This window comes from Pinus tabuliformis, chromosome 7 (genome assembly GCF_031772625.1).
Source record: "Pinus tabuliformis cultivar Carrire ecotype Pingquan chromosome 7, CPIR1, whole genome shotgun sequence".
Classification (NCBI taxonomy): domain Eukaryota; kingdom Viridiplantae; phylum Streptophyta; class Pinopsida; order Pinales; family Pinaceae; genus Pinus; species Pinus tabuliformis.
In genome coordinates this window covers 1,049,848,919-1,049,863,275 of record NC_142293.1, presented here as the reverse complement: position 1 = coordinate 1,049,863,275, position 14,357 = coordinate 1,049,848,919, and the positions used below count along the sequence as shown (strand labels likewise).

Here is a 14,357-nt window from a genome sequence, read left to right as displayed (position 1 = left end):
AATTGGGATTACCAATATTATTAAAGTACATAACAACATGCAACCAATTAAAAGTAATATTATATTTAAAAAGAATAAAGATGAGACATCAAATATCAAATTAAAAGTAATATTATATTTTTAAAGAATTATACAAGATGAGATTATGATATCAAAGATGGATAACTTTATTAGTATTCATTTAGCAAAACATTCTTAAGTTTTAACCCAAAAAAATTAATGTACGCATGTAGATATTTAAATTTATGATTAATAATAATATTTTAAAATCTGCATTTATGCTTCAAAAGTTAAAAAGGTTCTTGACTTTTTCTTAATTGGAATTATGTGAAACTATTGCATTAGAAATAAATATTAAACTATCAATGTGATAATATGATATAAAAAGAATAGCATTCCATGGCGTTTCAATGAAGTTAACCTAATCCACAACCTCTAAAGATACGAAGTGTGTCATCTATCACTATTCGACGTGATCGGGAATCACAATAAAGTGCATTAAATAAAACAATTAAGAATCTTTTAAAAATAGAAGAGGCTAGGCTATCAATTGTGCATTAATGGAGACGAACCTGAACGTGCTTATGAGCAAGCATAAACCCAGAAGTCTTTTAAAAAGAGAAGAGGCTATTAATTGTGCATTAGTGAAGACGAAGACGAACCCGAACGTGATTACGAGCAGCATAGAAGTCCAAAGGAAAATATCTCACCTATTAATGATTAATGATTGCATGTACTAAGAAACACGTCCACACCAAAAGGCGCAACCTCACATGTAATTTATGTTCATTACACTCATTCAGGCTTTAACCCAGAAGAAGCATCTCTTACCATAACCTGAAGGTAAACCAATTTATGTTACAACGTATCACGAACTGGAAAAAAGCATTCGTTGCCATACCCTGAAGATAACTCATGGTACTAGCAGGGGTGACAATTTTTATTATTATCTATCACGAACCCAACATAGTCCATGATTTCATAATTATGTTCAGGACAAGTAGCCTTACCAAGACACATTCAAGAGCGTGGTCTTATACGAATATGTGCACTTTCTCAAGAATGTGTTCTAATGCAAATTACAATTGTAGAACCCTATTTAGTGCCAATCATAGTTCCTTTTCTCAAGTATTTGTTCCAATGCAAATCAAAATTCTTGAAACCATCGAGAGAAAAACACGCTAGCTCCAATAGGCAATAAACTAGACTTCGGAATATAGGTCTTCAACTCGGGTGCAGAAACTGTATTATACAATCTGACATTTTGTTCTAATCCTGTATCAGTTACCTCTGAGAATCAATGAAATCCCATCACATTGAAGGCATATTTTTCAATTGAATATAGAATTATCTAAGGATGTCAATAGGCTTACATCATTGAACGGATAGTATAAACCCCAATGCAATTCTTCATATAGGGAAGTTAGCACCCCTTTGTGTGTAGTGGTTGACAGGTGAATATTCTTGTATTGCTAAACTCTCAATTATCACTGTCAACTGCCCAATGAGAGCGTAATTTGTGTAAGATAATTATCACTGTGAGTCATCCTATAGACCTATGTAAAGGTATATTATGTTAGCTCGTTACAAAATATCTGAAATACACCATATTTATTGTCAGAAGCTAACCTGCCATCAAAACAATTTCTCCATCCCCATTTTTTTATTTATACAAAAGAAACGAGCCCATAGTCACAGAAAAGTGACCAAACATCAGCCCATGCAATGACGGCATTAAATTGTGTTCAGCTCCCATAACTATACGCTGCAGACCATGCCAAAACATAATATGCGTTAAACTATTGAAATATAGAAATACTGAACGATGAGGTAAGGATTCCAACCAAGAATCACGGAATAAAAGTCCTGAGGTCCATCCCCATACTCTCCACTATGGTGGTATGTCAACATTCAGGCAGGCTACTATTTAATTTTTTTTCCTGGGATTTCTACGATCAACCATGAACTCAGTTGTTTTTCACACCAAACGGTGCTATGAGAAAATAAATACATATAATGTAGTCATGCCAGGTGGTGATGTGCAACAATTGATGGAACAAAAACAAATCATGGACAAACAAAGGTCACATATCTAGGAAAGGATAATCACTTCTTTGATGACAACCATATTCTTAAAGATGAACATACTCCCTGAACAAGGAAACCTGAAACGAATCTGTACCTGCCATCTCCAAGCCACAAATTTTATAAACAATGGCTTCAACAAATCTGTCATATAATTGCTCAAAAATTGCAACAAAGCAACCAAGACAAGCATCTTGGCTCTTGTACAAAAATCACTGTAATTGTACAAATTTTTGGTACAAGCCGAATGATCATGCTTTACAATCCCTGTGCAAACATAGCAGTCATTCCCCAAGGGTTCCAGAAAAGAAGCTTATGAATACATGAGAATAATCTATTAACTGCTTCCATGGCCTCCTTTTAACTGCCAGTAAAAAGAAGAATTTGGTACCCCGAAGCTGTTCGACCATTCCTTTCAGGAATATACAAGATGTAATCCAGTGGCATGTTCAAGGGGAAACCTAAATGAATCTCTATATAATAAAGCAAGAAACAAATGTCCAAAAATGGGTGTCTGCATATACACATAGGAAACAAACCCACGCTCAACAAAAAACAAGCCTGCCTCTACACAAAGAAATATTTCTTATTGTGGACTAGTCCAGGGAGGAGATGTAGTGTACATGTAACCGTGAGAAGCTGGAGTAAATGTGAGATCAAGGTTGTGAAGTTGTTCCATAAGTTGGGATCTTCGCTCCTTGAAAAAGTCAAGCCGTGTAGTTAACTCAACCAAGGCAGAAGAAGCAATGGGTTGACGCTGATATGTACCAGAATCTGTTACCTGATAAAAGGAAAGAACCAAATGTAACTTCAAAGTCGATAATCACATTCCTGTTGACTAACTTCAAATCCCAAATATAACGGCAAGAAATATATTGGAATAAGCTTTAATAGTGAAACCATACTTAAACCGAAATTTTCACTAATTCCGTTACCCATGCTTTTTTAAACTAATCCAACAATATTTAAAGTTCAGAGTCCATTCATGTTTAAAAATAACTGCTCCAAATCAACATGTGGATGTAAAAGCTTGATAAATAATGGAGAATACCAATTCACTTTGAACCCCAGAGATATAATACGATTAAACATTAAGCTATAAGAAAGAAAGCATTAAAATTTACAGTTCTTCCTAGCATTTTTGTATACCCCAACAGTACAGTACAATCTCTTAAAGAACTACATGTTTGCAGACCATTATGTCCATTTTTCTATGTTCATGTAATTGATGCTTTTACAAATGAAGGATTGAGGTTTATGGCAAAAGACATTCTAATATGAAGCACAGTATCGATGTTGACGTTTTCTATATCTATAAAAAATATTAATTCCCATCCAGATAAACCACCGCACGACAATCCTAAACAAGCCTAACATCAACCATATGAACCTTGTTAATCATGGGAATTAGTTGCCATTATCAATTATTCATCCAGATAAACCACCGCACGACAATCCTAAACAAGCCTAGCATCGACCATATGGACCTTGGTAATCATGGGAATTAGTTGCCATTATCAATTATTCATCCTTGTAAATGTATATTTCTTCTACAAATCCTGATTAGCAATATACAAGTAGAAAGCATTTGGATATAATTCCTACCTCTGCTTCGGCTAGACTTTGCTTTACACCATTATGAATCTCAGGGTCATTTATGATCTCTTCAGTGGAAAGGCTGGTAGACGCTTCCGTACTTTTGGAATCTACAGGGCTCATTGAATCAATTCGGTGTCTCCATGGGATTTGTCTGCTCCTCACAGAAGATACAACTGGTGGTCTCGGGGTTGGCCAATCACTCTCCATAACACCATCCTGTTAAGTAACAGAATATTAAGATTTGAATAATCGTTTAAACTGAAAATGCACAAGGTCGCATGTATTTCCAAACTAATCAACCATCAGAAAATTAGATGTCTAATGCAAAAAGCACTGACAAACAGGCAAACGCCGTCATGTCCAGAACAGAAGAATGTAAAGAAGAACACATACTGTGGAAAATATTGCTTTCCTAGGAGTTCTAGGCAAGGAAAAAAGGAGCATAAATTTCATAAAATTATTCAGCATGCCATTTATGTAACACTTGGGGCTCTACAGTTGAGAAATAATTATGAAATCTAGAAATCATCTAAGAAAGTAACTTCTGCACGTCCTTAGTTATGTTTCAATTAGCATCAATTTTTTTCTTTGATTAACATAATTAAGATTAAAGATTAATCAAAATGCAAACCTCATCGATCTTTTGTTTTTCATGCTGCCACATAGCAAGTGTCAAATCTAGATCCTGTTGTAGGACCTTCCTGCATCCAATAGAGAGAATTTAAATATATAGCACAACCTTTTCATTTCCACACAATACCTAAATAATAGTTAGTGTAATTCTAAAATAAATATTTACAGCAGTCATTGATAGATACAGTACAGTGATGCATAGACAAATCAATACTGAAAAAAATGAATTCTACAGTTAAACTATGATAATGGGCTCTCTTGCTGCAGAAGAACCAAAATCAACTAGATGGCTGGGAAGTATTTCTGGGTTTGTAATCTTTGGATCAAAGCAATGGCAGGGAACTCACAAAATTGAAACAAAGCCACCTGAAACGGAGAAACAATTGAGCTTCTGAAATGATACCCTCAAAAAATTCAAGAGATCCGGAGAAAGCCTATTAGAATATCTTTAAAATATTTGTTATATAAAAACTCTAAAACGAATAATTGTAAAAGTTGTTTTTTTATTTTTATTTTCGGCAGCTGAAAAATTGGCAGGAAAATGAATGACATTGTAACTTTTCGCGATGTCAAGCTTCAAACAAAAAATTGGCCTGAAAAAATCTGAAATTCTGAAAAGAAAAGGCACATCATCGTTTACTTAAACAATAAGGAAAAATTCAGCAAAAATTGGAAACACAAAAAAAACTGCAAAAATGGGAGAAAAAAAATATACTAGTGATCTAACTTGTTGCCCTTGGATGGTGGAAATGAAGGTTCGAGAGGGCCTCATTAGTAGTAGGGTTAAAGGCCATATATTTCTTTAAGTAAGATCAACCACAAGTATCGAATGTCATAAAATTAACCTAGGGCATCTATTTGTTGTTGAAGAACCGAAGCCAACAAAAACACATTATCAAAAAATATGATGAATGGAATAAGTGCCTAATGAAGGAGGAAACCATCATCAATGTGTATGTTCTTACTAATGAAGTGCTCGAGTTCATGAACATAGACCCTAAAAAGAGTAGGGGAGAGGGGGCACCCCTGCCTAACCCCAATAGTTTCAGAAATCCCATGAATTGTGTGGAGGCAACCAACAACTATCTCATAAAGCCTCAAGCCACTATAATGATGCCATTAGGAATGTCAAGGTCTCAGAGCCTCTCAAAGAGAAAATGACTAGGTGTTGCGAAAAGCCTAAGGGCCTTTTGAAAATAAACAAAACAATGGTAGACAATTGAGGACCTACCTAGCCTCCACAATAATAGCTCAGTGTGAACAATCAGGATGTAGTCTACAGTCTGCCAGACTTTTCTGAAACTAGCATGCCCCTTGGCCCTAAATCCATCTCTCCAAACAATTGGAAGGGTACATATCAACGGTTGTTGCATACAATTTCAAGAAATTGTGTCCAATCATGATGATTATAGTTATCCATGTCATAGATGTCCCAGATTTATCAAATATAATAGATGATGTGCAAGTACCAACATAAAGGAAAGCTGAAGTAAACAACTTCATTAAAGAAAGCTGCAGTGGGATGTAGCGGTGGTTTCATGCCATGCTTCAGAAATTTAGATCGAAGGCCTTCTAAGTTGGTATCTTTGCTAGTGCATAGTTTTCATGTTGCCCTGCCAATAAGGCAAGGGACAAGGGAGAGTGCTGGGAGGTAGACCAGGAACGTTGTATAGAGAAGATGTGTGAATTGACCAGGTAGAGGGGTGCATATCAGAGGGGTGTTGTGTCCAAGATAGCAGGGTGGTCCAAAAAGTCATAGGCAAAGTGTGAAGGATAGAAAATTATCAACTCCTCACGGGAAAGAAACTCTATCATAATAGTTTATGTCGCACAGTTAATGTAAAGATGATAAACCAGCTTTTATATTCAATCATCGTAAGTAGTAAAACATAAACTGTAAAGGAAAAAAGGCCACAGAAAGCATGTCATATGTTGGGTAAACTTTGTTAAAATAAAATTAATAAAAACACAGTCCATATGGATGAACAAAAAATAAGTATGGGCTGTAGGCATTTTTAGTGTTGAACTGTAGTGTCCATCTGTTCTTTTAGTGTTCTGAGAGATAGCAGCTTTCTTGTTCAAAGTCCCCACCCATTAATTGTCACCCAACTTTCCAGGTGATAATTAATTATTAAATAAGAAGCAACAAAATGAACAAATCAATGAATGTCAAGTTTGTTGACTTATGGTAGCATCGATGTGCTCTAAGCCTCATAATTTGCAGGGAGGCTTGGACACATGTATTCCACAATACCCAGAAATCATTTTGGGAAATTCCACCGAGGATCAGTTTTATTAAAATAATTAATTATTTTTAATGGGTGCCTAAGTCTAAACTTAGGGAATTAAAATAATTAAAGGGTATTAATCAAAATGAGGGTGAAACTTCTAGAAGAAAATGAAAATCAAGCCAAAATGATCTGAGCCATTGATTATAATTTAATCTGGGTCGTTGGTTCTCAATAGAAAGATTATAAGAGGAGGCTTGATGGGCATTGGGAAAACACATCGAGTGGCAAATCAGAGATCGAATTTCTGAAGAGAGCAGCGCAGCAGTTGCTGGAAAGAAGTTTGAAGTGATTTCTTGCAATGAGGGACAGGGATAGTTCTGGTTCGAGATTTCTCATAATCCGGAATACTCAGCAAGAGGATGCAGAGAGAGATCCGGGAGAGGCAACGCAAAGGCTACGCTGCCTCTCCCGGATCTCTCTTTGCCAACTCTTGCTGAGTATTCCCGGATTATGAGAAATCTCGAACCAAAACTATCCCTGTCCCTCATTGCAAGAAATCACTACAAATTTCTCTCTGGCAACTGTTGCACTGCTCTCTTCAAAAATTCGATCTCTAATCTCCCACTCGATGTGTTTTCCAAATGTCGGCTGACACAGAGGTAGGGAAGAACCTTGAGGAGATCTGTATTTTTGCTGGAGAGGTTGATTTCTGAAACTGGAAGTCGGGGTGTGAGACCAGGAGGACATAATCGAAGTCTAGCAAATCAATCAGCAGATGGGGTGACATTGTCCCTAGAAGCTGTGACAATGGGCCTACGCAGTGATAGTGCAAAGGCAACAAGGGACAAACCATTTTGTGGCTAGATCAGTCGGGATCGCCAATGATAGTGTGAGGTATTTCTCACTAATATTTTGTCAGTCATATTCTCTGTACTGGATAGCCAGCAAGGCATCCAGAGATTGTATTCAAAAAACTACTGCTTAATAATACAAATCCTCAGTTGCTGCACCGATTTTCCTGCATTGGGTTTTTCCAGGGACATTTGTCCAAAAATAATTGTGTGATGTGTTGTGTATTTCTTTCTTGCTTAGTTACTTGTTTCCAAATGTAATTTTAATTGGTGAAGGCTGATGCATATTAGTTTCGATATTTATAGTAGGAAGCAGTAAATAATTTGTTCAGTAATTAACAAATCGAAGGAACTTAATCAGTTGTTGCAATAGAAATTTGGGCTTCCAGATTTTCATATGGTACTAGAGCAAGTGCAGCAAGAGAGCATAGCCAGAAGAACCCACTGATGAAGAGAAGGAGGGTCGAAGTGTTGCGTAGGCAGCAAATCGAATCCCCAGAGGGATTGCATAGTCCAAGCCAGGAAGGCAAAATTTTCGAGGAAGGGCTCTCTCTGAGTGAGTCGATAGAGAGGTAAGACTTCCAGATCGAAGTTTTCCAGTGTCAGAGGGAGCAACGCAAAAGCTTCAACGAAGAGGAGGTTTCTGGTGTGACGCAGTTTTCTGCAAGCAGTTGCTGGGGCAGAAAAACGTCAGAAGGAAGAAGAGAGACACTGTTGAGGGAATTCTTCCTCAGAGGACTTCCAACCAAGAAGTTTGAATTCTCATTTGCTGAGCAGCAGCAGGGAGCAGTAGATCTACTAACTCCAACAAGGAGTGTGTAGGCTAGCCTAGCAGTAGCGAAGAGTAGAGAGGAGGCAGTTCGATAGTTCGATTGGCAGAGATGGCAGCTAATGGGTTGCGAGATCAAGATTGGTTGGAGGGTGCATCCAACTATGTGATATGGAAGGCAAGGATCTCATGCCCTTCTGGATGAGCACAATCTCAAAACCTACATTGACAGAGTGTGGTAGTTGTACCTGCGGATCCAGATCCACTCAAGAAGTACAAGGCCGGGATGGCAAAGGCAAAGAGGTTGATCCTCGACAGAGTGAGGGATCATGTAGTGTGTCACAATGCTGGAAAGGATACTACAAGGAAGATGTGGGAAGCATTGGCCACGCTATACGAAGGATCTTCTGAGTAGTGGAAGATGTACTTGGAGCACAAGATTAGATCCACGCAGATGCAGAAGGGGTAACGCATTGATCTGTTCCTTACGAAGCTTCAAGAGATCCGAGACTCGTTGGCAGTTGTGGGGTTAACACTTCAGCCTACCGAGATGGTGAGGTTGGCCTTGAACTCGGCCTCAGGAGAATGGCAAATGTTTGTCCAATGTATCCTGGGCAGAGAGAGATTGCCAGATTGAGAAGGGATATGGGTCACTCTTCAGCAGGAAGAGATGAGGAGAGACTTAGTCAAGTGCAAACTTGATACTAGTAGCAGCAGCAGTGGGACGAAGCCAAAGGAGGAGGATGAGAATGCAACCCTCGCATCCAAGGGGCAGCAGGAGCAGCAAAAGAAGAAAAAAGATGTTTCGAAGATCATGTGCTTCCAGTGTGGAGAACTTGGTCACTACGCTACACAGTGTCCTCTCAAGAAGGAGGACAAGGATGAGAAGCATAATCCGAATGCTGCATCCACAAAGATCAAGGAGAAGTTTGTCATGATTGCCTAGAGGTGGGGTGATATAGAACTATACTTCGAAAGAACTAGAGATGGGCAGGACCTTTGAGGAGTCCACCTCTTGGATCAATACCTTGCTACGGGAGCCCAAATTAGAAGTAGCAGGATGGATCAGTGTCAGTTGGTGCAAAGGAGTGTCGAGGGGGGCAGTTGTAGTGGCTAAGAGCACCAAACACTGAACAACACAGAGCTAGAGTTGGCAGCAATGGAGTTGGCACAAAGCAGAGTCAACAAAGGCTTTAGAGGGTTAGCGTAGAGACTAGCAACAGTCAAAACTCCATCAACAGATGCATCATGTTGAACACCTATTCTGTAATTTTGGATGCTTTTCCGTTGTTGATGCAGTGGCAGCTGCAGTTGGAGAAGGTTGCAGTGCAGATACCATGTTGGCAATGGTAGTGCCAGCAGCAGCAATACAGATGCAAAATTTGAGAGGAAGTTGCAGTACAAATGCAGTGTTGGCAGTGGCAGGGTCAACAGCAGTACAGATGCAACATTTGTGTAGTAGTTGATGGACAGTGGTGTCAAACATCAACAGCACAACGGAAGATGTCACAGAATCAAAATGATGCTTCAACAGGTTGCATTACTAGAGCACATTCCTCGCTAAGAGGGAGTGTTGATTTCTAGTAGCATTGGATGTGCTCTAAGCCTCAATATTTGCAGGGAGGATTGGACACATGTATTTCACAATACCCAGAAATCGTTTTGGGAAATTCCACCCGAAATCAGTTTTATTAAAATGATTAATTAATTTTAATGGGTGCTTAAGTTTAAACTTAGGGAATTAAAATAATTAGAGGGTATTAATCACACTGTGGGTAAAACTTCTAGAAGAAAACGAGGATATAGCAATGATTTGAGCCATTGATTAGAATCTAATCTGGGTCGTTGGTTCTCAACAGAAGGATTATAAGAGGAGGCTTGATCGGCATTTGGAAAACACATCGAGTGGGAGATCAGAGATCAAAATTCTGAAGAGAGCAGCGCAGCAGTTGCCAGAGAAAAGCTCGAAGTGATTTCTTGTAGTAAGGGGAAGGAATAGTTTCGATTGGAGATTTCCCCTGATCCAGGAATACTTAGTAGAGGAGGCAGAGAGAGATCTGGGAGAGGCAACGCAAAGGCTATGCTGGGCAGCGTAGGCTGGCGTAGAGGCAACATAGATCCTTGAGGAGATCCGTATTTTTGCTGGAGAGGTTGATTTCTAAAGCTAGAAGTCGGGGTGTGAGATCGGGAGAAAAAAATCGAAGTTTCGGAGGCAAATCGATCAGTAAAAGGTGATGCTGTCCCTAGAAGCTGTGATGTTTGGCCTACGCAGTGACTGCGTAGAGGCAATGCATAGGCAACAAGGGACAAGCCATTCTGTGGCTGGATTATTCGGTATCACCAATGATAGTGTGAGGTTCTCACTAATCTTCTGTCAGTCATCTTCTCTATACTATATAGTGGATAGCCAGCAAGGCATCCAGAGATTGTATTCAGAAAACCACTGCTTAACAATACAGACCCTCAGCTGTTGCACCGGCTTTCCCGCATTGGGTTTTTTGTGGGACATTTGTCAACAAATAATTGTGTAATGTGTTGTGTTTCTTTCTTGCTTAGTTACTTGTTTCCACATATAATTTTAATTAATGAAGGCTGCAGTGTATTAGTTTCGATATTTGTTATAGGAAGCAGTAAATAATTAGTTCACTAATTAACACATAGAAGGAACTTAATCAGCTGTTGCAATAGAAATTTGGGCTTCCAAATTTTCACAAAGTTTAGAAAATAATATCAAAATCGAACACCTCAAAATCATATTCGTAAGTGCAAAGTTATAGATAACTGGAATAGCAAGCCAAAATCTTACTGCTGGGCTTGAAGACTTTTGACATGCTGATACCGATCACCCGTCTCTGCCAGAGATCCATAGTGTTGGCGTTGTTGATTTAATTGCACATGAAGTTCAGCAACCTTTTGTTTCAATCTTGCTACATCTGCTTCAGCAAGTGCTATTTCCTCTAGCTCTGCACGTGTCTGAATCCATCATAACAAACTTCTTAACTTTTATCATTCCAAATGCATAAATTTCGGTTGAAGATAAAAACATAAATTTAAATTGATAATATCTAAAACATCAATGTCAAGAACCAACCTTGGAATCCATACTGCGAGCACTAGAAAACTGTCCTGAAGACATGCTGAGTCCAATCTCCAATGCTGCTCTGAGATCTCTCTCAGCCTGTAATTGTTCTTGTAGTCTTGCTACCTATAGTAACAAACCATCAAATAATTAATTGCTGTATACTCTGTCAGGATGACAGATTTAGGCTCAAAATATAGGAAGAAATCAAAAAACAAAGGGAAAATCTGAATTTTAATAAAAGACAGAAAAGCCACAAAACTAGAAAAAATTCTAGTAGTAAAATAGAAGCAAAATCTCTTGTTGAAACAAAACCAGTAGCTAGATTTCACTAAATCTTTCTACCTATATCCCACCTAACTGTATGCCATGTGCATGCATACAGATAATGTATATATACACATATATGGAGGTAGATTTCTAAAGCTTTGAATTACTAGATTTAGCTCTATCCAATTGTATGTTTCCTGTTGAAAACCCACCTAAAAGCTGACATTCCCTTGTAGGACTTTTGTCAGACAGTCAAACTCTGATTTCTGCTTCCAATAAATTTTTCCCTAAATAATGCATTTAAACTTGAACCCATACAATCTGATTTTTATGAGCAGAAATACGACTAAAATTTGATCTTTAACACTGGAAATAAATAGTAAACATCACACGTATGACACATGTATTCTAAGCAATGCCCCTGGAAAAACCGTGAAGGGCCTCTGACTGCCTTGAAATTTGAGCTCTAACAGCCTCAAAAACAATTCTCAGCCATCCTTGATTTCTGTGCACTTTCAGCACAATAAATGTGCAGTCTCTCCTCGGGATTCACACCTGAACAGCCGCAGATTTTGTACCTTCTCTCTGCAATAAATGTGGTCCACTTGACAGCATTTAATGTGGCCCAACTACCTCGAAATTCCAACTGTCCTTGACTCGAATTCCATGCCTGTTCTCTGCCTTGGAATTTGTAATTCCTCGCTGCTGTCTTTACTGCTGTCCCTGCTGTACTTTGCCCTCACTCTCCCTTTCTACTTTTATTTCTCTTTAATGACCAAAATCCCTAAACCTAGATCTCCAATGGCTTAGATTAAATCTCACCATCTCAAGATCAATGGTCATGACTTAATTTCACACTGGGCCCACTTGAATCACCCAAGTGACCCAACATTATAAAGTCACACTCACTTTATAAGAAGTCACTCTTTAGTCATTAAATAAAAAGGTACAGTTCTCAACTTTATAAAATCACTTTATAAAGTAAAGTGCCTAGAGAGTGAAATGTGTTCGGTCACTTCCGCATGCAAGGCATTGGCAATGCAGAAGTACCTCCCGAGCTTTAAAAGCTAACATTTCCAAATTCAATAACCCAAAAGTTGATCCATATATCCACCAGAGATTTAGTCTTTCACTTCCTAAATGATTTCAAATGGTTGGATTAGTTGACTATAGCCCCTCCACAGGTGACCAGCCAGGTATGACAACCGTAAACAAAATCAAATAAACATACTTATTATTATATATAATGTGTATACATTTTACAAGCATGTATACATATTGCATAGACACCTCCTTCCCCAAGTATTGAACACAAGCAGGTCTAGATATCTGACCAGGCATTGATTATTTTATGTGAGAATGCTTCTAAAATTCTTATTAATATAACAATACGTAGATATAGAATTTTATGAAAAAAGGAACAGGTAACCAGGTGTTGATTTTAAAAGTGACATGACTTACTAATATTTATACGCAAAAAAGCACTCAAAACACAAATGAATATTATAAAACATTTTTATCCCAATCTTCCCCCAACCATAGACACTCCACCTAGAAATCATTCTTACCACAACCATAGTTTCCCTAACCTACCCCATGTTGGAAGGTGGTAGCTTCGGTCGTTATTTTCATCAATAAAATCAAAAGAGAAAAATTGAATTTATATTTACTGTAATGCTCCTTTTCCTGGTATTCCTTATAACATGGCTAGGATGGACTTTCAAAGTTGGGGGCAGATAGGTCACAGGGGTGGGTTGGTGTCATCAGCAAGCCCAAGGGCTTTTGGAGGGGCTTTGAGGAGTTTTTACGAGGTCTGATGGCATTCGCTTGGTATATTCCATCATCCACATAGTTTGCCTTTCGTTCCGGCACATTCCGACAACTTCCAAAACACTGAGTTATTATTGGGTCTGACTCAATTAATTCCGCTTAAGGTGGCATTCCAAGAAGAATACTTGACAGAACACCTTAGTGCAATAGTTCGTTGGAACCGGAACGAGAAGATCTACATGATGGGATGGTTAGATGTGAGTTTCAGTGACCTGAGGAGACATGGTGGCCAATTTACCCTTTTTCCGCATTAAAAAGAATATTTTAATTAGAATAAAAGAGGGAAAATGCTCCATGATTAAAATAATAATAAAATAGGAGCTTCTAGAGGGGTCCATCAGATCTATAAAAGAGGAGGAGAAGACCATTGTTGGACATCTTGGTTCTGATATTGTTTCTTGCACGACAAGTTGAGAACCCGATTCTCTACTCCATTGGTAGCCCCAGGACAAAAACCCTCGGGTGATATAGAGAGATTGGGCGAGCACCCATCTCTTCCTTTGGTGAATTCATTCAAGGTTCACAAGTTGCGATGTATTGTTTTTCAGTTGTTTGGAGGTTGATTTGTAGCATTGTTGTAGACTTGTTTGAGGCTAGATTACCTCAAGTGTATGGGTTGTATGTGCATGTAAAACCCCAGTTATCTAATATAATAAAGCTGAGAGTTTTATTATTTATTATGTTGTGAGATTGCAATGCTCTATTTGTCTATTTTTACATGGCAATCTTCTGTTAAATGCATCATTAGTTTTATGTGATATGTTTGTTCCAAATTTTCTGCATTTGGGACATTACAATGGTATCAAAGCTGGTATCGAAGCGAAAATTACTAAAGCCAAGTACCATCAATCTCCAAATCGACTGTCTATTTGCTAGGGCTGAGAGCTTATCCCATCAAGAGATGAATGTATCAAATTTGTAGGAGAAGAATAGACTTTTAGAGATCAATTTGCTTATTTAGTGTTGCAAGGAGGAGTCGGATTATCATATTGTGGCCCGAGTTTTGTCAA

The 14,357-nt window shown here is 38.3% G+C and overlaps 1 protein-coding gene across 2 annotated transcripts in view; it reads right to left on the bottom strand.

The window, feature by feature from the left end:
• Positions 1-2,219: 2,219 nt before the first annotated feature.
• LOC149251271 (rho GTPase-activating protein 7-like) overlaps positions 2,220-14,357 on the bottom strand; it is a 351,010-nt gene continuing 338,872 nt past the window's right edge. For both annotated transcript variants that reach the window (XM_089459324.1, XM_089459325.1), the window contains exons 18-22: positions 11,260-11,373; positions 10,975-11,141; positions 4,316-4,385; positions 3,691-3,900; positions 2,220-2,866 (exon numbers count right to left, since the gene is read on the bottom strand). In XM_089459324.1, the coding sequence (XP_089315450.1) occupies positions 2,672-2,866; positions 3,691-3,900; positions 4,316-4,385; positions 10,975-11,141; positions 11,260-11,373 (756 nt within the window). In that variant the 3' untranslated portion in view covers positions 2,220-2,671. The remainder of the gene's footprint in view (positions 2,867-3,690; positions 3,901-4,315; positions 4,386-10,974; positions 11,142-11,259; positions 11,374-14,357) is intronic.